The 27,374-nt window shown below is 41.0% G+C and overlaps 1 protein-coding gene, 1 non-coding gene and 1 pseudogene across 8 annotated transcripts in view; 1 reads left to right on the plus strand and 2 right to left on the minus strand.

The window, feature by feature from the left end:
• Sel1l2 (SEL1L2 adaptor subunit of SYVN1 ubiquitin ligase) overlaps positions 1-27,374 on the minus strand; it is a 141,323-nt gene that overhangs the window by 17,791 nt on the left and 96,158 nt on the right. For 6 of the 7 annotated variants that reach the window (XM_059261523.1, XM_059261524.1, XM_059261525.1 and 3 more), the window contains 7 exons: positions 19,460-19,513; positions 18,978-19,037; positions 18,810-18,891; positions 16,834-16,988; positions 16,148-16,204; positions 8,305-8,373; positions 6,551-6,628 (listed from right to left, as the gene is read on the minus strand). In XM_059261523.1, coding sequence (XP_059117506.1) covers positions 6,551-6,628; positions 8,305-8,373; positions 16,148-16,204; positions 16,834-16,988; positions 18,810-18,891; positions 18,978-19,037; positions 19,460-19,513 — 555 coding nt within the window. The remainder of the gene's footprint in view (positions 1-6,550; positions 6,629-8,304; positions 8,374-16,147; positions 16,205-16,833; positions 16,989-18,809; positions 18,892-18,977; positions 19,038-19,459; positions 19,514-27,374) is intronic. The other variant, XM_059261526.1, reaches the window with a different exon arrangement.
• LOC131910183 (small nucleolar RNA U13) lies at positions 2,999-3,086 on the minus strand (annotated as a pseudogene).
• On the plus strand, positions 6,368-6,472 carry LOC131910122 (U6 spliceosomal RNA). The gene has a single exon (XR_009378988.1). It is a non-coding gene; the product is annotated as a U6 spliceosomal RNA (small nuclear RNA).

The raw sequence follows: 27,374 nt of genomic DNA on the forward strand, positions 1-27,374 counted from the left end.
CCTGTGACTAGAAGAACAAAACAGAAGGAAATAGAAGTCAGATTTTTTTTTTTTTTTTTTTTTTTTTTGGTTTTTTGAGACAGGGTTTCCCTGTGTAGCTTTGCGCCTTTCCTGGAACTCACTTGGTAGCCCAGGCTGGCCTCGAACTCACAGAGATCCGCCTGGCTCTGCCTCCCGAGTGCTGGGATTAAAGGCGTGCGCCACCACCGCCCGGCCAGATTTTTATTTCATTCTTTCATTTAGCCCTTAGTGCTTGCTTTGTGGGTGATTCCATAAGAGGCACTGGGCAGAGTAAAGGTAAACTCTGCCTTGGGGGTCACGGACTCCTGGGTTCTGAGCCATATCAAAGTGGGTCACCTTTCTTTCCCCTTCCTTCCTCCCTTCCTTCCTCCCTTCCTTCCTTCCTTCCTTCCTCCCTCCCTTCCTTCCTTCCTTCCTTCCTTCCTTCCTGCCTTCCTTCCTTCCTTCTTGCCTGCCTTCCTTCCTTCCTTCCTTCCTTCCTTCCTTCCTTCCATCCTTCCTTCCTTCCTTCCTTCTTTTCCTCTTTTCAGTTGGTTTTGTTTGTTTTAGAGTTCTTACCCAATAGCCCAGGCTGTACTCAAACCTACAATCATCCTGCCTCAGTGTCTCAAGTGATTATAGGCCGACACCGCCAAGCCCTGTTATGTGGGTCTTATTCCTTAGTCATGCTAAATGTAGTAAGTCTTGAAGTAAAATAAGTTGAGAATGTTGTGGACAGATAAAAGGGGGTACTTGACTGTTTGGTTGAGGCTAGGAACATGGGAGAATCAAGTTACCATGGTAGTGACATTTGAGCCGAGACTTGAAGGATGGATTCATTTTCTAGAATGGGAAGGTCTATTCAAACGATTGTTACCTAATTTGTCTAAAGGGAGTTGACATCAATAGCCAAATAGTATTTCAGGACATTGGATTTCAATGCAACCACTGCTAACAGTTAATAATTTATTATTATTTGTATATATTACATGTGGTGTATGTTTATTCAAATTCAACTGCTCATGACATGACAAATGTCTATCCGACGCTAAATTACCATTTCTGTTTCTAATTTATACTTAGAACTCTAAAAATGGGGTGCTTTCAATACAGGGAGGGCAGTGCTGCATGAGCATGTGTTCTGGTGTATCGATATTTAGTGTGCCAGTACTAGGTGAAGGGGGAGCCTTAAAATGACAGGCCATGTGGCTCATGGTAAAGCTCTTTGGTGTGCAAGTAGAACAACCTGAGTCATAGCCCTGGGACCTATGGAAGCCATAGTTTCCTGAAAGGTGTTCTCTGATCTCCATATGTTGTGGGATGCATACACACACACACACACACACACACACACACACACACACACACACACACAGAGTGACTTTCCAACAGAGAGTTCCCTCTTTTCTTCTCTCCCCTCATGTCTTTTGCCCTCTGGTGGCTGTGTAAGAAGCCGGAGCTTGGCCACTTGGCTTTCGTTCAGCAGATCTGTGCATCGATCTGTTTTATAGGCTTACAGAGTTTCCTCAGGAAGTTAAATTCTGATAAAAAGCTCTCCAGTGTCTCCTAACAACCTAAATTTAGTTCTGTGGATGCAGCCAGAGCATGCCCCCGTGACCTGGGAAGAGCACAGAAGCAGAGAAGGCATATTTTAAATACCATCTCAAGAATCCCAGCTTTGAGCCTGTGCATTTCAAAGGACTGAATATTATAAAAAAATCCTTTGGATATTCCATCAATATTAACTACATGGCATAAAAGCCCTCCCTGTTTGTTTTGTGTTGGGTATTAATCCTGAGGCCTGCAACTACACAAACATTCTGTAACTGGGCTATATCCCAGCCCTTTCTTCTCTTTTTTCTTCCATCCACCTGTGATTTCTGGTGGTCACCGTTACTCTGCTCTGGGAACAATAAGACCTATTGTGATGGATGTGGCAAAGTCTAGTGAGTCTATTATCTAAGAAGCATCATTTAAATGTTGAAAAAAAAAATGAAAGGCCAGGGAAGGAGAAGAAGGACAAAGGGAAAGGACTATAACAGCCAGAACAAACTACTTTCTTTCTCTCACTGGTAACTCAATGATGATGGTAAGCCTAGAGCACCTATTTACAATCTTAGCACCGGAGTGGCCCACTCTGTCTTCTCCATGCTCTGTGCTGGTGACGTAAAGAGTCATAGGACACTGCCCTCTGAGTGTGACAGCCATTACCTTCTTCATCATCAGAATATCTGTGGCTGCTTGCAAGAGACCCTCACAATCAGGTCTATTGATTTTTCCTCATAGAAGAAGGGGGAGTCATTAGACTCTGCGTGAGATTCCAGATGTTCCCTTTTACACCCTTCTTTCCGATGTATGGAATTCTGCTTCATTTGCAGATCTTGTGGTTTGGGGTCTCCCTGGAGTGTATAGAGTATGCATCTATGATGAAGTCATTGTCTGTGCTGCACTGAGGCTTTCCAGTGGGGTGGCTGCTCTGGCGTCATCCATGTTCCTCTAAGTCAGTGGATCTCAACCTCTAAGTCATGACCCCTTTCAGGAGTTGAACAACCCTTTCACGGGGTTCACCTAAGGCCAACTGGCATATCAGATATTTACATTACAATTCATAACAGTAGCAAAATTACAGTTCTGAAGTAGCAATGAAATAATTTTATGGTTGGGGGTCAGCACAACATGAGGAAGTGTATTAAAGGGTCACAGCTTTAGGAAGGTTGAGAACCACTGCTCTAAGTCACCCTTGCCCATGCTCTATAGGTAAGCCAGTAAACTCACTGGTGTGCCAAGTTGGATTTGGTGGAACCATCCTTTGATCTGTCATTGAGTCCAACCTAAGGTAACTTGACTTGGACAAGTGGTAGAACAGAGGAGAGGGAGACAACCCAGAGCGGACCTGCCTTGTCTAGGGACAGCAGCCTCTGGCTAGTTCTCTGCTTCCGATGTTGCCACATAAAACAGTAATCCTGCTTAACTCTTGCCATTTTAAAAGAAAATCCAAAATCATATTTTCATTTGCCAACATGGTAACAAGGTTTAAGGGAGGGACATCTCACATGGATTATCATGATCATGAGCCACAAAAGGATTTGACTGTCTGTGGTTTGATGTGACATTTACTGATTTGAAAAGCACTTTCTGGGCTGACCAAAACATATGTATAGCCAACTTCCCAGTATACAACTTCCATGTTAGGGCTTAGTGTTCTTGATTAGTTAAGGGACATGAACCTCAGGAGCAGATGGTCATTTAGCTGACATTTAATGAACCTTAGCAAGAGGCTAGGACCTTGTCCTCCTCAAATTGAGGAGACATAGATTCCAGACAGTAGAAAAGTAGCCAGAGGCAGAAAGCTCTAGATGCCAGAGTAGACACTAATTCAAAAGAAAGAAATGATTTTGTGAGCAAAAGGATGTAGGGAGGCTTAGTGGAGGGAACAAGGATTGAGCCCTGCTCAGGATGAGTAGAACTTAGAATGAAGACTACAGGACAGAAGGGTGTGATAAATGTATGAAGATAGAGTTGGGCCTGGTGTGTCCTGTGTGAGACAAAGGAGTTTGTAAATGATACTTTTATGTCCTGGTACTGATAGAACTTTAAAGCAAATTAAACAGCACACACACACACACACACACACACACACACACACACACACACACGCACGCACAGGCACACACACACACACATTATTTTGGAGACAGGTTGTTCAGGTTAGCCTTGAACTTGATATGTAACTCCTGATTCTTCTGCTTCCACCTCTGGAGTGCTAGGATCATAGGCATGTATCACCACATCTGCTTTCTTCAATGTAAAGTTCAAACCCAGGATTTTATGCACAGCAGACAAGCAGTCTACTGACTGAGCTATAGCTAAATCCCAAGAACAGTATTTTAATTAATTAATTAATTAATTAATTAATTTGGTTTTTCGAGACAGGGTTTCTCTGTGTAGCTTTGCACCTTTTCCTGGAACTCTCTTGGTAGCCCAGGCTGGCCTCGAACTCACAGAGATCCACCTGGCTCTGCCTCCCGAGTGCTGGAATTAAAGGCGTGCGCCACCACCGCCCGGCGTTATTTTTAAGTTGCAAAACAAAACATGTGTGAGAACTCTAACAAGTTGTTCGGGCAATAGCTATGGAGTATGGTTGTGCCCACCTAATGCCATCGAGAAGAATTACATTCAATACAGTTTTAAACATCCTTCATAAAGAAGAAAAGCTAAGATTAAAATATAACTAGCCTGGGTCACTGCTAGTTACAAATTCTTTAGCATCTGGGGAGCAGAGTTAATTTATGCCCAGCTTCCTGGCATTATTCCTTTGGGGTGACAAGTCCATATTATTTGCCAGATTACAAAAGATTGTCCTCAGTTACCTCCTTTAAGCCTGCCCTCCCTTGTCTCCCTAATCTAGTGGTGTTCCAGATAACTGTCTCCCTGAGCAGTGATTTCATACAAATTACAAGGGAGAGGTGCCGAGACCAGCCTCTCAGTCATTTTAGCACCAGAGCAGCAGCCACTGTCTGCTTGTCATTCCTAAACAGGCTCCTAAGGCAGTGTACAGCTTGTAAAAACAGAACAGTTGAAAGTATTCTTGATCCAAATGCTTCTTGGTTTTGCCAGTTTATAAAATAAAATCGTAAGACAGGAAAAAAAAATGCTTCCTATTGTGAGTGCCAGAGAGTTAATCAGGGCATTTCCTGAGACTAGGCCAATGGGTGTGGGATGAGGTCTTTCTTTGTATAGAAAAGGGATTCTGGGTAGCCTACTGAGTTTGCTCCGACAGACACCAGCTTCACCGAGCCTACAGCAAAGATATTTTCTTTGTTTTGTTTAGTTTTTTTTTCCCTTTGACATAAGGTCTCATTATGTCACGCTGTGTGGTCTTGAACTCACAGTGATCTGCCTGCCTCTACTTCCTGAGTACTATGATTAAAGCCATGTTCAGCAGCAGGAGATAGATCATGGATGTCCTCAGGTACTGGGGTCGGAAGAGATGGGTTTCAGGACCTTCAAAGACACTAAAGTCCTCAGATTCTGGACCTCCCATATGTGATCATGTACTATTGCATGTAGCCTATGCACATTCCCTATACTTTGAATCATCTCTATATAACACAACAAATACAACCTCAAGGTGATGTAAATGGTTTTTATATTGTATAGAGAATAAGAAATGGCAAGAAAATGTCTGTATGCATTCCATTGCAATTTTTGGATTCATTTATTAGTTGAATGCATGCATATGGAACATGGTATACAGAGGGTCAACTGTCACACCCTTTCTGTATATTCCCTCATAGCTGCAAGCTATTCTGCCTTGGCTATGTTTCGAGGTTCACTCTACCTGACTAGTTCCAGATTACAAAAGACAACTGTTAATGTCCAGCAACTATTATATGCCAGGCAATGCTTTCATGGTTTGTAATATGACAACATCAGGCAAATCTTATATTCTGAACTTACTGATAGGGAAAGTGAGGCACAGAAAAGTTATATAACTTATCATGGCCACACTGGAGAAAATTGCAGGAATGATGCTTAAGCCAGAGAATCGTGTTCTTCATCGCCTTTCCTTGGCCACGCCCCAACAACCTTCCACACGGGCTACTGGGGCTCTAGCCTTTAGATAAACTGTCCCTGAGGAAAGCTAGATGGTGACTATGTTTGTCTTAACCTTATTGCAGTTAGTGATTAATGTGTCCTCTCCACTCCTACCCCTATATTTTCTGTTCCCAAGTCATGGCTTTTTCTACTGCTCAGGGGAGAGGGAAGCTGCGTTTCTGTCTAGCTTCCTGCTGGCTCCAGCAAGGGCGGCGGAGTCACTGCCCTTTTCATTTACTAAAAGACAGAAGACAGGCCATATCCCGCCATGCTCCAGCTCAGTACTTTATTGCTGATGATCTACTCCTCTAGGACATGCAAGTCCTTTCTTAGGCTTATTGTCGGGTACAAAAGAAACTCTGGACCAATGGCTACCTGTGGTGCCTAATAGCATACCAAAGTGAGTGTATTAGGCTCTCTCAGTTTATTGCAAATACCTGTTACAGAGTCCATGCTGGCACCCTGACTCCTCCCAGCTCTTCTCACCCGCCCCCTACCCTAAACTTCTCCAGCTCATGGGCTTCCCTCCCTACAGCTTCTCATTCCCATATAACCCTGCCATTTTGGCCACATGCTTGCTCTCTTGATCTCCTTCTGTCTTCCCGTCTTTGCTCTCTTTCTTGGTTCTCCTCGCTCTCCCCCCTCCCCTCCTCTCAGTCTGCTCTGGACTCTTCCAGATGCCTCTGGCTGTACTCTCCCTCATAGCTACCGTAAAAACTTTCCCCTCAACCAGACCTTGGAGTGGTCATGTCCTCACTTCATACACCACGTGCTCGTTTTGGCAGCACATATACTAAAATTGAAACGATACAGAGAAGCTTAGCATGGCCCCTGCTCACTTTATACACTTATCACAGGGCCTTAGGATTTTGAAGTCAATCCTTGGGCATCAGTCTGCTTGAGATAGAAGCCAGTTCTCTTATGTGTTTAAGGCAGTGGGCTGAGGGTGTACCTTGCTGGCGGCCATGGAGAAGTATTTGAAGGCAGTGGCATTATTTTGTGGTGCAGCAGTATTCCCCTCTAAGTACATCTATGGATAAAAAAGAGGATATCAATAGGAAAATCATTTAAAAGTGATGCAAATATTTAAAAACTAAATAGCAATAATGATCGCCAGAGCATTGTGAGTATAGTAAATATCACTGAATTATACATTTTAAAGTAGTACCCATTATCTTAATTTTATGTCAGTTAAGAGAGCAGAAGAAACTAATGTCACCTACTACACACACACTAGAGTGATGTTGCCCCAGGACAAACGGACCCTATTTATGTTTTCTCATATTTCTTGCATCTAAATTACAGTTTGTAACATTTCTAGAAGCAGGGTACTCATTCCCATGGTAACTAATGCAAATCAGCTACAGGGAGCCAAAGCAGCCTGGGGAGTGGAGAAAGCAGAGTCTTTATGGGAAAGAATAGCCCATCCCAGGAGGTGTAAGGGCTGATTTTGACTTTGGTTGGTGTAAAACTGTTTCTCATTCCAGGGGTGGAGGAAAGAGACACTTACTTGACTGGGCCAGGGCCTGTACCAGTCTCTGATGACATCTAGCCTGTTACCTGTTGGGCCTCATAGCTACCCTTTGCAGAGAAGTTCAGGCCAGGTGTATTGCAAGGTTCTGTGAATGCCTCAGATAAAGGCTGAGTTTCTAATAGGCTTCTTCCTGTCATCTCAAGAGTACTACCCACAGGCTGCAGTGGAGTACCTCTTTAACTGCTTGTATAAAAGGGGTCTTCAAGTGTGGTCACACCTTACCCTGCATTCAACTAGCTGTACTAGTTAATTCTTAGAATACATGTACACGTGCATGCGTGTGAGTGTGCGTGTGCGTGTGCGTGTGCGTGTGTGTGTGTGTGTGTGTGTGTGTGCTTCATTCATTTATTTATTTGCAGTGCTAGTGATTGATTGGTCCTTGTACATACTAGGAAAACACTTTGCCACTAAACTGCATCTCAAGTCCATTTCTTAGGGGTGTGTGTGTGTGTGTGTGTGTGTGTGTGTGTGTGAGTGATATGCATGTGTAGGCCCAGAAATCACATTGAATGTCTTCCTTGATGAATCTCTACCTTATATAATTAATTAATTAACTAACTAATTAATTATTATTTTTTGGTCAGGAGTAGTGGTATATGGCTTTAATCTCAGCACTCAAGGGGTTTAGGGAGATGGATCTCTGTGAGTCTGAGGCCAGCACCTGGTCTATGTAGCAAGCTTCAGGCCAGTCAGGTCTACATTTTGCGTGTGCATGTGTGTATGTATGTGTGTTGGGGTGGCCATATTGCTAGCATGCATGCCACAGCACGACAGTTTTGTTGAGTTGATTCTTTTATTCCACTTTCATGTGGTTTCTGATGATTGAATTCAGATCACCAGAATTTCCCAGCAGATGTCTTACCTGCTGAGTGATCTTACTGGCCCTTCTACCTTACATTTTTAGGCAGGGTCTCTCACTAAGCCCGAGACTCACTGATTCAGCTAGACTAGCTGGCCAATGAGCTCCAAAGATCTGCCTGCCTCTACCGATTCAGAACTGAGGTTACAGACCTGCATAACCATGATAGGCTTTTTTGGGGCGGGGGATGGTGGAGATTGAAGCCCAGGTCTTCATGCTTGACAGCAGGCCACTTTATGAATCAAGACATCTCCCAGTCCCCGTGTTTCTTAGCTTTTAAAGAAATATCAAGTACTGATGAACTAGAATGTACCTTTCCTATAAATGCCATGGCATTTGCGCTCCCAGCCTTTGCTGCCTTTAAAAAGTAGTATAGTGCCTTCTGGAGAGAAAAGGAACAGTATTATTGCCAGTCACAAATACATTCTACAAACTGGCTCTTTGAACCAGATTTTATTCATTCAATGTGCATTCAAAAGTATATATGAAATAATCACTTTGTTTAAGGCACTCTTCCAAGTGTTATTTCAACTATAAACCTGAAGAGTGGGAGAATGTGTGTGTGTGTGTGTGTGTGTGTGTGTGTGTGTGTGTGTGTGTTCTCAAAACAGGGCAAATATATTTTATATACATATGTTATATATATATATATTTTAGAATATAAAACTTTTTTCTTCTCACATTTGGAAAAGCTGGATAGGCATGTGGCTTCATAGCAAAAGATGAATCTCAGCTACAGATTTAAATAGTCCAGTATTTGGAAAAGTAGGCTTTTATGTACCTATTTTGAGACATTTTGTACTACAGTTGGCAGAATCCTAATGTTTATAAGGCAGAATAAGGCCAGACACACCTAGCTGCTTGCTGAGACCATGTCTTTGTGTAGAGGTCAGCTTCAAGACAATTTTTTCTGAATCAAAATGAAGGAGATCAGCAAAACCTCTGATTTCTCTAAGTAATAAGATTAAACATTCTAGAATAATCTTATCTCTTACTGCTGCATTCTCTCGGCCTCATCTTGACTTTCTAGAAAATTCCTGAGAAACAAAAGTGACCAACCACAAGAAAGAGACCAAAAAAAAAAACTTTGTTGTCACATTTACACACAATTCATCTGTTTGAACTCAATGAGTCTATTCTTTACAAAGTCTTGACTAGATTAATATGCAATTATCTGCTCCCTCCCAAAGAGAAGAAAATATTTAGGGAAGAAATATGGACAAATCTTTTATATGAAAATTGGCTCTAAAAATGTTGCCATATTATTTGAGAGCTATTTTTATATTGCTAAGTCAGTCTTCTCTGGGGACGTAAGTACAGATGCACCTTTGCTGGACTTCAATGCATCATCTCTTTTAGTCTTCATTTGTCCTTTAGAAAATTTGACTGGCATTTGCTACATGCCTATTGATGTATTAGGTATTATAGGTCATTCATAAATGAACAAAATCATGGTCCCTTAGATTTCATATTGCTAGAAGTTCCACCAGGTGAAAAAAGACATCAATGATGATCTATTGTTGACCCTGAATATTGTAATATTGACCTGCCAAGTAAGATTTTCCCATTGGTGAAATAGTGGCATGACTGTTGGGGGTAACCAACACCTTTCTGATTGGATTTAAGGCCAGCTCTACAGGAGAAAATTCATGGCTGATACTGTTAACTTGACCAAAGGCCCACAGCTAGAGAGGTCATAGGCCCTAAGAGAGAACCTATTACTTCCTTCATTTTGCTAAATGCCCATATTATCAAACTATTTTCTAAATAGTTATGTTTCTATACCCATAGATTAGTGTTACTGTTAACCTTGGCCAGAGAAGCTTCTTTTTGCAGTGAGTAACAGTTAGTACAGAGACTCATGGTTACCAAAGACATGTGAGTAAGTCATTATTAAGTGCTCAGCCCTAAATGGAACATCTCCATCATTCCCTATCCCCCATCCCATACCCACACTGGCTCAAGGTACACCATGGCAGAGGAGATGGAAAGAATGTGTGAGCCTTAAGAATGGAGAGGAGAGCTGTGAAATGCTGTCTTCTGGACATGACATGGCTGTTTCACTTATGAATTCACAGCAGCTGTGGTTACCTGCACAAGAACTGTATAAGATCAAGCCAGTCAACATTACAGCATGGGATGGTGCAGGGCCTTAGTGGCCCTGTTCTTAGTTTAGGAGCTATTGATAGTTTAAAGTGTTGGGGAGGATAGAGTCATGTTTCTTTGAGGGTTTGGCCACTGGTAAGTTGCTAATACCCCAGTGGATGGCTCCACAACCATGTGAATGTAGGTAGCACTAACTGGACTTAGTGTTATTTATGCCTAGAAGAATTTATAACTATATTTATATATGTATATATGAAGAGAATGTGAGGTGAGAGAGGGATGTATTGGGGGAGGGGTCTGGAAGAATAAGTGGGGAGTGAAGTAGATATGTTGAAGATATATTGAATACATGTGTGAAAATATCAAAGAATAAATAAAATTATTTTAAAATAAAACATGGTTCCTAATTTGCTACCTGACAATGGTGCTGAGAAAAAAAACAAACAAAAACAAATGAACATATGTTCATAGCACTGAGTAGGTGAGATAAAAGGAATGCCCCCAAATAATTAGATGGGTAGAGAACGGGAGAAGAATATAGGTTGTACTGTTTCCTAACAAGTGTTTTTATGGCTTTTCTTTCTAAATTCTCATACTGTCATTATAAGGAAGGTACTGTTAATATATGGTCCTATTTAATGACATCTAAAGTCATGCACAGTGTATATATTCCATAAGAGGACCAAATACATTTTCTATGTCCTTGGAACTCTTCATGGGATAAAGGGGAAGGCCAAAGTGATAGAAGCCTCACTATATTGAGGCAGTCAGAAACCAGAGGAGTGTCAAGAGAAAGAGAGTCTTCATTCCTTTGGGAATGTCTAAGCTGCCTAAGAAGTCATCATTGTTTCAGTGTGGCCGGAATAGAATACCCCAAATCTAGGGCTTGTAAAAGAGAACGCAGGCTTTGACTACAAAACTAAGGATTTAATTTTAGAAAATAAACATCATTAGAGATTTACAATCATTGGGAAACCTTGAAACTAGAAATCTCTGGACTAATCTAAGTGTTAGATAGGAGAAAATTAAAACTATGTATGATTTGCCAAATTAAAAAACCACACTGGTTTTGAAAAAGGGCTTTTTGTATGGATGCTCTTCCTATCCAAATACTAACCGGGCCTGGCCCTGCTTGGGTTCTGAGACCTGGTGAGACTGGGTACATTCGGGTTGGTATTGTCAGAGACTCGGTGGGCCAAAGCTAAGCATACACCCAAATAAGGGTGTCGTCTGTGCAAGTCACATTATCTAGGTTTGATTTCCTCATTTAGATTCTCCTCCTCTGTGTTCTCCCAGTACCCTGTTCTGTCCCTATAATGTCATTCACCTACCAATTTATCTGTTTGTCTCCTTCAATGTTGGATCCTCTGTACTTAGCACCGTGTCTTCATATATTAAGCATGCATAAAATATTTTTAAAATCAGTGAATGAGTATGTATGAATCTTTAAAACAAGGGACCTGGACTTTAATCTTTATGAGACATCTTGGCCTAAGTATCATGGTCCTAAAATCATTTCAAAGTCCACTTTAGTAATTTGGCTCTCAATTAGTTTGCAGTAGAAAGTTCTGGGAAAAAAAAGTTTCATTCTGGGAAAAAAAGATAATTTGAACTTTTAAAAGGAAATAATCTACTCAGAAGCAAGTCCAAGAGTTCCCAACCCTTGTGAACAATGTGACCCCATAAAGTTTGTGAGAGTTGGCAGCTTCTCATACAGCACTTAGTGATATGGCTTATTCTACTCCACCGTCAGGGCTTCCTCTACTCCACTGCTGCAACTCTCTTCACTCCACCGTCAGGGCTTCCTCTACTCCACTGTCGTGACTCTCTTCACTCCACCGTCATGGCTAACTTCATTCCAGTGTTGTAGCTTACTCTACTCCAGTATTGTGGTTTTTTTTTTACTTCGCTGTCTTTGCCTACTTGGAACTTCAGTTCTATTTAAATTTACTGGTTCTGATATGATTGCTTCTATTGTGTGATTGCTTCTATTCTTTTTTTTTTTTTTTTTTTTTTTAAAGAGAAAGGGTTTCTCTGTGTAGCCCTAGCTGTCCCGAAACTCACTCTGTAGACTCAGAGATCCACCTGCCTCTGCCTTGTAGTGTTGGGATTAAAGGTGTGCACCACCACACCTAGCTGTAAAAATGTATTTAACATCACATGAAACTGCCATGCAAGTCACTTTGGTGGATATACAAAAAGATACCCCATGAAGGCAATTTTATGTAAAACCAAGTTGCTCTCAAGCATTTTGATGGTTTGGAGATGTAGTTCAGGTTGTAGAGTGCTTGTGCTTGCCTAGCTTGCATAAAACCCTGGTTTGATCTCTAGTACTGCATAAACTGGATGAGGTGATGCATGTCCCAAGTAATACCTGCACTTGGGAGATGGAGGCAGGGTAACCAGAAGATCAAGGTCATTCTCAGTTACATAATGATTTTGAGGCCAGCCTTGGCTATATGAGATCATGCCAAAAACAAACAAAACAGAATAATTATCCACCCAGCCATCCATGTATCTTTTAAATATTCACTGAGCAGAGCCACTGATGTAGCTCAGCTGGTAGACTGCCTGCTTAGTATACACAAGTCCTTGGATTCAATGCCCAGCACCACTTAAACTGGGCATGGTATACGTGCCTGTAATCCCATCACTCAGGAGGTGGAAGTAGGAGGATCAGAAGTTCAGAGTTATCCTCAGCTACGTAGTGAGTTTGAGGCCAGCCTGGAGTACATGAGATCTTGCTTTGAAGAAAATTATTGAGCACTTATCAATTGCTCATTCTACAATGTACATTTTGATCAGGATAGATCTTACTGCAGTGGCAGATTATAGTCTAAAGTTATATTGACAGCTACTTTCTTTCTCAGTAGAATAATGGTTTGTATTACAGCTAATGGAATGTTACTATGAAAAATAGCATGTCTCAGGCATTGTGTTAGGTAAAGTTTCATTATTTAAACTCCCCCCTCTTGTAAATTTGGCTTTTTATTGGCTCTAAGAAAATCCCTAATTTAATCAGTTTGTATCATTTTCTTTAGAATGAAATGAGAAGGAAATGCATTATTCTGAAAACATTCATGAAGACTTCCCTTATCCAAGGCTCTGTAGATCATCCTGGAAAGGGACACTAGTCTTTCTCTATATTGGGTGGCAGAGAGGATAATGCAGATGGCTCTCAGGATTGATAATATTCCTCTGCCAGTTTTAATTTAATTATGCTGCATCCACTTTAATAATATGCACCCAAGCACCCAGCATTCCTAATCCAATTCATTCTGAGCTTTTATATTTTTAAGAATGCAAATGAAATTAAAATATGTGTATAGAAAAATTCAAGATAATGTAATCAAGAATTGCACATACACAATTTTTAATAATTATAAATTTGGTCAGAGAGGTGCCAAATTATTCCCTATGATAACAAATTCTGAGAGAAATTAATTTAATCAAATAGTGAGCAGTGATGGGGAAAGGGAGGATAGTTCCAGGGCATTTTGGTATTTAATTTGCTGATCAGCAAACTGGAGCATCACATTTCAAATGAGCCTTGTGGCAATAATTTCTTCAGTGAACTGAAACATCAGACGGGCTGAAGTGGTGGTTTTCATGCCGAGAGGCACCGTCAATGTGTAGGTTACTAGCATCCACTCATTCGATATATATTTACCGAGTGCACTATTCCTAGTAGAAGACAAACTAGTGAGCAAGAGGAACAAGGCCATAAATTCCACTGTGGACACAGACAGCAATGAAGACCAATAGAATAAAGGGAGGTACATGTGCTATGTGGAAAATAAACGGTGTGGGAGTATAAGTGGTGGAACACTGGAGTTGTCAAGAAAATTCTTTCCAAGGAGGTGAGACTCAAAGGATAAGAAGCCAAATATGTGAGAAGCTGCCATAGTAGCCCCTCAGAATCTTCTTATTCTTTCACCTTCCCCTCTTCCCTGTGGCTAGCTAACTGAGCATAAGCCAAACAGGCTTAAGGTGAGATTTCTGGAGGAATGTCCACATATATTCAATTTCATTAGACTGAGGAGTAGAAAGGATCAGCCTGAACCTGTCCTAAAGAGTGCTTGATTATAAGGAAAGGTTCTGGAGTTAAACTCATGGTCTTGAGATCTCTAGATGAGAAAAACGAGGCCCAAGCCAATGATTAGAAAGTCAGAGATGGAAGGACCTGAGTGATCATGCTTCTCTCTGCATTCTTGCTCTAAAAATGGGAAAGCAGATTTTAGAGGCTATATTGTGAGAGGGGTGCAAGAATAAACGATATTTACTAGAAATAACACAGGTTTTCAGTGCCGAAGGCCTTCATTCAATTTTGCGATTTATTTTTGATGATTGATTTTTATGTATGAGGATTTTGCCTACATGAGTGTCTGTGTACCAGGCCCAGAAGGAGGCCAGAAGAGAGTGTCAGATCCTTTGGAACTGGAGTTATTATAGACGGTTGTGAGCCACCATGTGGGTGCTGGGAACTGAACCTGGGTCCTCTGTTCTCTTAGCTGCTGAGCCAGTACACCATTCTTCAAATTCTGCTTCTTAAATGCACTTACTTTCCAGCTCTGAGACTTGAAACAATTTGCTTTATCTCTACAGAGCAGGCTTTTCACTTACAAAGCACTCAAAAAAATCTCCACAGCAGTGCTGCTGCCTGAGACAGGTCCTCAGGATGCCTGGCTCTTGGCCGCTGCCACTATAGCCTTGCGATCCTTCAGTGCCACTCAGGAGGGCTTGTACTGCTGAGCTGAGGTGGCTCCAGTTCCCTTCAAATGTTCATGTTGTGTGTGGCTGACTGACAGTACGCGCGTGCGTGTGCGTGTGCGTGTGCGTGTGCGTGTGCGTGTGTGTGTGTGTGTGTGTGTGTGTGTGTGTGTGAGTGTGTGTAGGGTATTATATAAAAAGGCTCTTGTCATCCTTAAGTCAATCAAAGTTCCTGTTTAGAACAAATGAGGAAATGTTCCCAGTTATGTACCCAATGACTAACATCTATTATAGGCTAAAATCAGACACTGGAGCAATCTTATGAACACAGAACTCCCGTCTAAGGAGCTAACACAGTGCTCACAATCAGGTTTTAAAAGCCCTGGAAACCTCCATTTCAGCTCCCCCAATATGCAGATGCTTATGTAAATTGCTACTTTATGGAATTAACTTTGACATTTATCTGATGTTTACCATCTCTCATATAAAAGAGAAAACAACAGCACCAAAGACATATATAAAATAACAGTATCAAGTGAAGTGAGACTAACAGACCCCTTTTTAATGTAGCTGCCTGATAAAGGGGTGATTTCTGTCCCTTAGGCTGTTAGGTTTATGTTGAGACAGAGTTTTCCTTCCTGTGAGAAAATGAGCACGTGGCTCCTAGAAAATGATAGTAAGTGCAACATCATTTGTTTCTCCAGGTCTGCGGTGATTGGCACCTTGAAACCACATCAGAATCGAGGACAGAACTTAGCCTGCGATGTGGCATCTCACCTATGTGGGTTAGGCTTGTTTATCCTTTTTCCTCCAATATGTATTTGGAGGGCTAATTAGGCCTCTAACTCACCACAATAAGGTAAGATCAAGCACAGTGATGAATTGCAGAGATGCTTAAGTTACAGTTAAAAGCAGCCTGATTCCTGACCTAGCCTAACCTGATGAATTAGGCCCTCAGGCAACTTAGCAGAAATTTCCCATGAGGACTTTCTGCAACTGGCCTTTGGGAAAGACAAAAGTTCAAGGCCAGTGAATGGGGGCGTTCTCCATGCTCAACACCAGCCTGACAGAATGTAGGGAGTAGGAAATGTTGAGGGTCTGCACAGGCATGGGACATCCTCTGCCCTAGGTGCTCCTCAGAAGTTGCTTTGTGCCTGAAGACAAGTTAGGAAAATGCAATCGTGGGGTGAACTCTGCTTTCCCTCAGAATATGACCAAAGGCACAGCTGTGGGCTTCCCACATCCTGCCTACTACCCCCTCTTCCATTTTTCACTGGGCCCTCAGTTTACCTCACCTCTACCATTATCCCCTATAGGACTGAAGTTTAAGATCAACTTACATAGTAATCCTGATCTAGGCCTTTCCTCCCAATTAGATGTAATTGTCCAAGGGATACCTGGAAATGATGATTTTTGATAATAAAGCAATATTAATTTAAATAAAAATAGTATTTATTTGTTGATTTTACTATAGTGCATTGCTTCAGTTTGATGTTATTGGCATGCTTTGGAAGAGGTGGGGAACATTCCAGTCTATGTTCTTTGATCACATGATCAGTTGCTACTAGGCATATGGCTTCCTTAGTGGCAAAAAGCCACTGGCTGGTGTATGGTAATGTCCAGATTCATGGGTAAAGGGGCCTTAGTCTATGACTCACTAAGATCACATAGATGCTGTCCTGTTCCCACTCTGGATCCTCAGGAGGCCATCTACATTAATGCCAACATTGGAGATACTATTTTCCATCACTAAAACCTAGGTTTTTAAAAAGTGAAATTTCCAGGAAGAAATGAAAAACCACCACCATCACCACCACCACCACCACCACCATCTTGCTATCACCGTGGCAGCTATTTCTTGAATAAACCCCAAAAAACCACAGGTAGCAAGGGGACAAAACAGAAGGAAGCAGAGAGGAGAGGGTATCCCCCACTTCACATTCAAAGTAGGGCATTGTTGATCCCCCTGGCCAGCTCTCTGGTAACTGGCATGTTCTGAGAATGTGGTCTTTTCTGTGTGCATTACTTGTATCTGAACATCTCCTCTTTCTGCCAAGTACTTATAGTACTGGTATATGTCCCAATCCAAAATCTCACTGTTGGAGCTCAGATTTTCAGGTCTTTCGGTTAGTCTCACTTTCTCCACTGGAATTCCTTCACTTTTTTCCAATTTGTCAGCAACTGTGAATAGAAACAAATCAGAAAATAGAACACTCGGCCGGCAAGAAGTAACAGTTGACTTGGAGAAACACGGTTAGACTCATTCTGCTTAAATTGTGCAGGAATCTGGACTGCTGACAGGGAAGAGCCATAGGAAATCGGGACTTGCTGGGTTTTGTTTATTTGGATATGAAAAACAGTGGGAAAAAGTCTGTACTTGCCTTTGAAACTCATATAAATATTATCAGCATAGACTTGTGTGAGGATATGGGCAAGGTTTTAAAGGGACACCCATTGATCCCCCTGTGCTAACTTTTTCCGGGATGGCCATTGCAATAGAAGAATAAGGGCTACTCATTTATTCCCTATAGATAGTCTGAGAATAAATACAAAAATACATTTGCTTGAATATTCCTAACAAAATGTACAGTTGAAATACATACATAGCGATTCCATTATCATTAAGCATATGAAAAATGATCTTGTCATAAATAGCCTATGAAATCCAACAGTATTTTTTTCAAGCCCCCCTTTCCCCAGATGTCTGAGATACATGTTTAGATGTTATTGTAGATACAGAAGTTAATCTAATGGACTCAACCCACCTCTAGGAAGACTTTTATTTAGAACTGTATGTAATCTCTCTGAGTGATGTTGCAAGATGGAACGTGACATATAACTCTGAAGAGCCTCTAGGAAGGAACGCAAACTACCCCATGCTCTATTTTTGTAGTCAAAAATTGTGTGGTAGAACAATGACTGAACTGTGGAGTGATCCCTCCCGTGTGTGTGTGTGTGTGTGTGTGTGTGTGTGTGTGTGTCTTCTATTTGTTTCATTAGAATTTCTTTTTCACTTCTTTATTTTTTTAAGACAGGGTCTTTTTATATAGCTCTGGCTAGCCTCAAACTTGAAGTGACCATTCTGTGTTTCTGCATCCCAGATACAGAGTTTATAGGTTGTGACGGTTTAAAAGAAAACGGCCCCTTGTTGGAGTAGGTGTGGCCTTGCTGGAGGAAATGTCTCACTGTGGGGGCAGGCTTTGAGGTCTCCTGTGCTCAAGCTACACCCAATGTGGACACAGAGACTCCTTCTGCTGCCTGTGGATCAAGATATAAAACTCAGCCGGGTGGTGGTGGTGGTGGTGGTGGTGGTGGTGGTGGTGGTGGTGGTGCACGCCTTTAATCTCAGCACTTGGGAGGCAGAGCCAGGCGGATCTCTGTGAGTTCCAGGCCAGCCTGGTCTACAGAGTGAGATCCAGGACAGGCACCAAAACTACACAGAGAAACCCTGTCTTGAAAAAACAAAAACAAAACAATAAACAAACAAAAAGATATAAAACTCTCAGCACCATGCTTGCCTGCATGCTGCCACGCTGCTCACCATGATGATAATGGATGAAACCTCTAAAACTGTAAGCCAGCTCCAATTAAATGTCTTCCTATATAAGAGTTGAGGTGCTCATGGTGTCTCTTCACAGCAATAGAAACATTAAGATGCAGGCCCATACTACCATAACTCCACTAGGAACTTTTTAACAAACTGTCCAACATTATGTAGGTTAGAATTAGGGGAGTTCACTTAGTGTTTATGTTTAAGAAGCAAATATTCTAGCAAGGCATAGTGGTGCACAGCTCTTGGGAGAGAGAGGCAGGTGGACCTCTGTGAGTTAGAGTCCAGCCTAGTTCTACATAGGGAATTCCAGGCCAGCCAAGGATATATATAATGAGACCTTGTCTCAAACAACAACAACAACAACAACAACAACAACAACAACAACAACAACCCAACCAACCAACCAAAAACTGCCCTCCCTCCAAAAAAACCTTATGAGATTTACTCACTATAATCTGCCACTTTCTTGTAATGATTTAGGGCAACTTCACAATTTTGTAGAACATTGATTCCTGACAAATATCTGTACCCCTAAAACACAAGCATATATATGTGTTATTATTTGTATAATGCTATAGTTACAATATATCTACTTTGGTCTAAGAATATTTACAAACCAGAATCATCTGGGACATCATGCTTCCTCCAGCACTTCCAAAGGTATAATATATCAGTGCCTAAGGTACAAGAAATACAATTATATTGGTTTCCTAAATTTGGAACTCAAGTCAAATACTGTTTCTTCATTCCTACCCAGTAATGAACCAAAAAACCATTCCAATATACCCCAAGTTTCAATCTGTTCTGTTAATATAGTTTCCATTTATTGGGGGTTACCAGGGTATAGAGTCTGTGATAAAGGCATGACATATGGCATTTCATTTTATCATCTTAAAATCCTATGAAATAGATAGTATCTACCTTCAGTAAAGAACCTGATGTATGAGACTTCAAGAAATTTGTGGCAGATTGCTAAATTTCTCTGTTGAGTAGGTACTTTTAATACAACAGTAGAATGAGCCTCTCTAAGAATAAATTCTATTCAATGTTCCTTTTAAATAAGTAAATTTTGTTCCAGAAAAAATAGAGTTAACTTTACCTTGGCTTGATCATATTCCATTCCTATTCCATAAGAAGACAAAAATCCTAGTGCCTAAAGGGCATAAGAAAACACAAAACGGAGTCAATTTGTTTCATCATTTTTATCTACATATTTATTTTTTAGATTTGTTTATTTTATTTTATGGGTGTGAATGCTTTGCCTGCATGTATCTATGTGCACCATGTGTATACCTGGTGCCCTCAGAGGTCAAAAGGGGGGCATTGGATTCCCTGGAGCTGGAGTTATAGATGGCTGGGAACCACCATGTGGGTTCTGGGAATCAAATCCTGGTTCACTGCAAGAGCAACAAGTGCTCTTAGCCACTGAACCATCTCTCCAACTCCATAACTTTTTGTCTATATTGATAATGGATATCTTACATATATTTTTTATAATAATTTGTACTGTTATTTATAATACAAAAAGTGCTTTTATATTGGGAGGATTATATAATATGTGAATCTTTGGTACTTGTTGTACTTTAAAATAAGATATAATAATAAAATAGTAAAGTCAGGTGTGGTGGTACATATCTGTAATCCTAGGAGGCTGAGGAAGGAGGATCATGGCATCTAGGCTATCCTAGGCTACATAGAAAGACCTTGTCTCAAAAACAAAACAAAACAAAACAAAAGCAAGCAAACTAGAAAATATTATAAACTTGTGGTTGATGTATGTTTTCCTTTGTTGTAAATAAAATTTTCCTTAGATATGTGTTAGGGTCTGCCAGAGTCCAGCTCTGACCTGTCCAAGAGTTCTTTGGGGGAGGAGAGAGGAATGAGGAAATGACAGATAGAAAGATAGAAACAGATAATAAAAAAAGACAGAGACACAGGGTAGCTTCGGGAAGGCCCTGGGTCAATACCCAGTGGCCTCGAGGTTTATTCCAAAGGGCTTTTTATACAATGCCAAGGGTTGAGGCAAAAGACCGCCCCCATTCAAGATCAAAGCACAACATATAGCCAATTGTAGACCCTTTAAAACACCTGGTAACCACACCTGTGGCCAAATCATCCCATTATGCAGCCCTGCTGGGTAAAGCAAGTTCAGATTCTCTGACCTTGAGTAAGGTCTTACTAGGGAGCCTCTGTGGGCCCCCACAGATATAAACTTTCTCTATTTCTTGCTTTTTGTGATATGGTGATTGAGCCCAGGACCTCACATGTGCAGGGCAATGCTCTAATTTAAGTATTTTTATTCATATTTTAAAAATAAAATAGAATTGACATAATAAAATACTTAAAAATATACTGAATAAAGAGTGAAAGCCTGATCACAGAGCAACATGGAAGTATTGGAAGCCCCTGCCTGCATCCGACACAGTATGCCATCCAAAAAGCTTTTATAGAAACCACAGAAACAAGTTAAATCAGTACATCAGTGTGACGCACCAAGCGAAAAATGGGATTCAAAGCCCACATAGGCAGCTCCCAGATGGTTTGACCTATGATTTCCCACATTTGTGATGGTGTGAAAGCAATATGTGCTCTATAGAAACTGTGTTTCAAATCTGGATTTTGTTATTTCCTGGGCTAGTGCCACGGCATACTATACTCCTAGGATGCAGGGCAGTAGCAGCAAGCTGCAGTTCCTGGTCCAATGTGCTCACAAGGGTGGACCACTCTGTGATGTATGTGTTGGTAAGTTATAGTGTTTGGAAGGTGACACGGACTAAGTGCATTTCAACTTGTGATATTTTCAATTTCTTATTGGCCCTTTGAGATTCATTTCTTCCAGCAGCTCTCTGTGAACCCTTCTCAGTTCTTACTGGGCCACTCCAGTAGTCTCCAGGCCTATCTCTTCCTGTCTGTTCTTCATCTGCCATCATCATCATCTCATCTACCATTACCAAGCTTGTATTTATATGTCACAGAGTTTATAAGGATGCTGTCAAATGTCAAGCATGTTCATCGAGGTTCAATAATTCAATTACCCCAGGAAATGAGTAATTGTATTATACTTTCAAGGATAAAGAACCCTGTTACTTTTCATTTATGTGTGTGTGTGTGTGTGTGTGTGTGTGTGTGTGTGTGTGTGTGTGTGTAGGCCAGAGTATAATCTCAGGAGTTCCTCAGGTATCATCCACTTCTTTTTTGTTTGTTTTTGTTGAGGCAGGGCCTCTTACTGGCCTGGAACTTGGTAGGTCAAGTTACGCTGGTGTGGCCGGCCAGCAAGCTACAGGGCTCGCCTGCCTGTCTTTGCCTCCCTAGTGTTGGGGTTACAGGCTCATGTCATCGCCCCTGGCTTTAAATGGGTTCTGAGCTTAGAACCCAGATCCTCATTTTTACAGAGCAAGCACTTTCCGAACTGCGCCATAACCCGAGTCCTGTGTTGCTTTTGTGATTAGGAAATTGACTCTAGAAGTTATTTTTTCCCTTTCTAATTAATACATTAGTGTAACTTCTGTCCTTTACCTAATCTGCACACTGATCAAAGCCCCTACTCTGAAAATCTTCACGTTCTTCTTTAGCCTCCTTTTAAAGAAGGTGCACCTTGCACACTCATTGCAAGTGGAAAGCCCTGGGACTCCTCTGCATCTTGGAATGTGTGCTTGAAATAGCTAAATTGGCTCTTTTAAAAGATGCCACTAGCCACTTTTTGATTAAAAAAATTTCCTGCAACTCCTGGCAATTCCTGATTGTGCTCAGTTTAGAATCTGGTTCAATTATGCAGAAACTTTGACAGTAAACAAACATACTGAACTTTAAAGAGAAGGTATCATTTGGGCTTATATTTGAAGACTCTCTACGGAGTACATCGTTTTGGGCCGAGCTCAGCAAACACGTTGGTCTGTCCTTCAGGAAAACTGTGTAGACTGGTGAAGTTGCGAAGTAAAGCTGGTATTAAATTTCTACTCTGCGATGGGGAAGGGACAGTTCTCTATACAGAGCTCACTGAAGATGAAAGGACTGGACCACGATGGAACCACCCTTGTGTAATCAAACCAACCAGGGTCATGCTTCCTCCCTCTTTAGCGGAGTGATGACAATAAATGACAGGCTCTGCATTCAACCCATGTTTATTATTTTTATGCTGCTTACAGCATTCCAGGACAATAGAGGAAGCTGAAAGGCCTTAAGGGCTGTCACTTGGTGGACTGTCCTTTCCTTTGTGCCTGGGTGGGCATCGCCACCTAACAACTTCATCACCATCCGTTTTTAGTGGTGTTTGTCTTTTCTTTTTGGGATAAGGATAAGATAAAACTAGGCGGATCATAAAATGATTAAATCTTAACCCAGGAAAGAAACATTTTGTGAGCTGAGAGAAGAGTGGTGACATCTGTGACTCTCTAGCAGTTTTGAAGGTCAGATTCTGCATGCCGGCTTCTCATAAGACTCGATTCTGAATTCCGCCGGTTTGCTTATGGCACTCAGCACGGGTAAATGCCTGGGATTTACTGTGAAGGCTTTAGCGTAATGGATATTTTACCGTATTTTAAAGTAAGTTACTCGGGGTCTGCCGTAACAATTTAAAAATCAAACATCTCTCTGTTTGCTTTTTCTAAGAAATTATTAAAGGAGGAGGAAGATTAAGCAATTTCCCTCTAATTACCATACGAAGCTGGAAAGCATTTGTGATCATTACTTTTGGCTCAAACTACATGTGAAAGCAAAGTGTGAATCAGTTCTAATGAGTAACTCAGATGCTCTTAATACAAGGCCATTAACTTCAAAAACACCCAACAGAAGCCTCGAATCGTCGAAGTGGTTATTAGATTGACACTAGAGATGATGTTTTCAGCCATGGCATGGTGCTGATGGCCAGAGTCTTTCCAGAAACCCTTCAACCCTTCAAATTTGACATAAACAAAGAATATGTGGAGCCGCTGCCATTGAGATACAATTATTTTCAAAACATAGAACACAGTAAAACATCACTCACATCTTTCTCTTTTATACATCCGTGGCAGTTATTTTTATATAATAGAAAGGATTTTCATATAATCTGTGGTGAAACTGTTTTGAATTGTATAGCCAAACAAGTGTGTACATTTAAGTCCAATGACTTAAAAAAATTCACATTTGTATGTGTGTGTGTGTGTGACAATAAGCATGTGTTTTAGGTGTTTAAAGGACCACTCCTGGTAGATAGTCATGGCCTTTCACTGATCAAACTCAGGGTGCAGGCTACAGACAGGCACCTTTCCCTGCTGAGTCATTTTCATGGAGACTACTCTCTCTCTGTACACACACACACACACACACACACACACACACACACACACACAGAGATTATATACTCTCTCTCTATATATAATATATACACAGTATATATAATAGCACATATATTATATATAAGAATATTGTTATTTGGTCACATTTCCAGCTTCTTTAGGTGCATTTCTGTGTGACATTGTCCTCCCAGTTCCCAGAAACATTTCTGACAATCCATACAGTGTTCCTAGATTAGGCTAGCTCAAACAGCAGGCCAACAAAGATGCTCCTGGCCAGCCCTATTAGGTGTTATCAGGATGGTCTGTGGCACAAAAATCTCTTCAACTGGCTGTTCTTTGTACAATAAATCAATGAGTGAATGAATGAGTAAATTGATTCTTAGGGAAGTTGCTAGAGGTAACAATGATAGATAGCTTTAGTTCAGCCTCATTTCCGCTGCAGTCCTGGAGACTTTCTACTCATCTGTATACAAATGATCTGTTTCCTAATCCATAAGGGGTCAGCCTGAGATTAAAGGAGTCCCAGGATGTCAGAGAAGGGGTAAGTGGGCTTTGCTAGAGGACTTTTACCAAGCAGTAGTATAACATGCCACATTTCAACAGCATGACTGGAATTTGCATATCAGGTCAATGTCAACCTCTGTTGGTTAAGTTTGTTCACACGCACATTCTCTCTTCTGGTCTTCCTTGAGACCAAACACACATATACTGGACAGATAACCTCACTTTTACATCTGAGGAAACTGAGACTCAGAAAGGACACATCCCAAGGTGGGGCCAGTGTTGGAACCCATGGATAAAACAAGGACTGGCTGACCTAAAAGACAGAGCTGTTGAGGTGAACATTGTCACACCCTAGTATGCATTAATGCCCTTTAACGGCGGCGGCGGCGGCGGCGGCGGTGGCGGCGGCGGCGGTGGCACAGGCCTTTAATCCCAGCTCTTTGGAGGCAGAGGCAGGCGGATCTCTGTGAGTTCAAGGCCAGCCTGGGCTACAGAGTGAGTTCCAGGACAGCCAGGGCTGTTACACAGAGAAACCCTGTCTCAAAAAAACCAAAACAAAAAACAAAAAACAAAAACAAACAAAAAACAAAACAAAAAACCAAATGGGTTGAGGATTTAGCTCAGTGGTAGAGCGCTTGCCTAGCAAGCCCAAGGCCCTGGGTTCGATCCTCAACTCAAAAAAAAATGCCCTTTAACATTTGCTAAGGATTCTTGAAGGTGTTATTTATTTCTTCCAGCAGCTTTGTGAAGCGCACACATTATTACCAAGCTCCTTTTTAGATTTGAGAAAACGGAGGTTTCGAGACATAACTTCTTTAGGGATACCAAACATGAACACAAGATGGAAAAGCTATTAGGATGCAGAACCCAAGGCCACATATGATTGAACATGGTCTGGGAACTCCTGCTGTGCTACCTCACTGTGGTACCTCACTGTGGTACCTTGCAGCCTGTGACTGTGTTTCCTAGAGTTTCCCATCAGTGCCTGCCTCTCTATAGAAAGATGATCACGGCGATTCGCGGCCAGCGGTTGTAGTTTGGAGTTGTCTCCTCCGCTACTAGGTTTGCCCTAGAAAATTATTTTCTGACTAACTTTAAAGCCAATGGCAAACTATTTGATCAGAGTGCAGTCTGGTTGACTTAATTTATATGTGCATTGAAAATAAGGAAAGGAATTAAGTGATATAAATGGTAGGGTCATCCAAAGCTTTGTATTTTTGGTTAACCAAACTATGAGATATAACAATTCTTATATTTTATTAACATTCACAGATGTGTCCATTGTGTTCTTTTTATATATAATTGCAAGAATTCCATGGAGTTAAACACAGTATCCACCAACATAAATTAAGATTGTATGGATCTTTAAATAATGACATTGATCTGTATGTATTTACCTAGAAAGATATCCATGGTATTAAGTGAATAAAGAGCTGGCTAGGGAGCAGCAAATGTATGTGATCTCATTTTAAAAACTATATAGTATAACAGTTCTAGAAGTATAATAGTGAGAACAATAATTTTTATAGCTTTCCTCTGCCTAACTGAAACTGTGTCTATTAGCAGTCAGTAACCCCTCCCTATCTACCCACTTCTCTCTTCTTTTATAATGAATGACCATGGTGTTCCAAGCATGGAATTGAATGCCCCACAATAACTCCATTAAGTCATTCATGACTATAATTCATTCAACTTTACATTTTTTTTTTTGTCTCAGACACTTTACTAAATGTCAGAGATGCACTATTGAACAAGTTGCAGTGTCCGATGTTTTATAATTATCTTAATTTTATAGATGCAGATTTACAGAGATTGCCCTATCTATCATGGGTTTTTGGTTCAACTTCTTCTGGCTCAACTAAGCATACAGTCCCACAGGAACCCCATGGACCTCTCTTGCCACCAGCTGTATTCTGAAAAGATTGGGGCAAATGAACCACAGTGTGCCAGTGGGTAAGTGTCAAGCCTTCCTTAGCAATGTATACAATCTTCTAGAAGCTGCCATCCCAGATCCCTCAGGAGATGAGACCTACATGGAGAGAATGTGAAAACCATCTTGGTGTAAATGCTTCACCCCCACATAAAGACTCCACAAGTACAGACACGGGGTTCTCATTTAAAGGTTTACTATCATCAGGCTCAATAGTTCATTTTAGTATCTCCCCCTCCAAAGGCAGTTTGCCAGTCAGAGGCCATTTCCATCATAAGGCATGCTAGGTAAAGACACAGTTCAAATTTTATTCTTATCAGGTTACCTGGGAAACAGAATTGGAGTGTGAACCAAAGGTCAAATTCCCATGCAGAAGAAGGGGGAAGGGTTTTTGTTCAATAAGTAGCTTATTCACTAAGCAAGCATAATAGTGCATTCAAACTGAATCCGACTCCATGCATATTTCCTGTACTGCATTGGATAGTAACAAGGAAGGTCTCTAGTGTACACCTTTTAGGTGACCTTACTTTTGTCTTCATATTTTATGAATTCTTATATTTTTGTTTTTTGGCTAATGGTGTGAATTTTGTCTGTAAATCAGACAAAAACCTTTTCATAAAACACTATAGCAACATAAAAGCATGCCTTAACTTTATATTAAGGGGCTGAGACAAAATGATGTGTGCAGTTGCATGTGATTAGGGTGATGTGAAAAGAGAGCCGCATAGAGTGAGAGGGCAAGTGAAAATACGTGGTAGTCCTCATAATAGCTGAGCCAGGGGATTGACTCCTGAAGGTCTTTGTCTTTATTCTCTCCCCACCTCCTACCTCTCTCTTGCTATGCAGCCAAGAATGACCTTAAACTCTGATTCTCCTGCCTCTACCTCCTGAGTTCTGGGATTATAGTATGTACCACCAAGCCCTGTTTTAGACAGTGTTGGAGCTCAAACTCAAGGCTTCATTGTGCCAGGAAAGCACACTACCAACTGAGCCATGTCCCAAGCCCCAGTTTTTCTGATTTTTTTAATGAAATGATTATTTTATTATCAGAATAAAGTAAAACACATTTATTAAAATAGAAAAAGGAATGCTCTTAGCTTATAAAAGATTTGAAATTAAAAGTCAGGCAACATTACCTTAAGATTTTGTTCCACATTTCTTTCAAAGATAAACACATTCTATATATACTTTAACAATATTTGGATTCAGAGGTCTTGTGTCAAAATACACACATGGATAGATGGGAAGGTAGATTAGAGAACAGCTCTGCTCTGTTCCTATGAACCAGAAGAGTTTATCCCAAG

The sequence above is a fragment of the Peromyscus eremicus genome, chromosome 4, assembly GCF_949786415.1.
Source record: "Peromyscus eremicus chromosome 4, PerEre_H2_v1, whole genome shotgun sequence".
NCBI lineage: Eukaryota > Metazoa > Chordata > Mammalia > Rodentia > Cricetidae > Peromyscus > Peromyscus eremicus.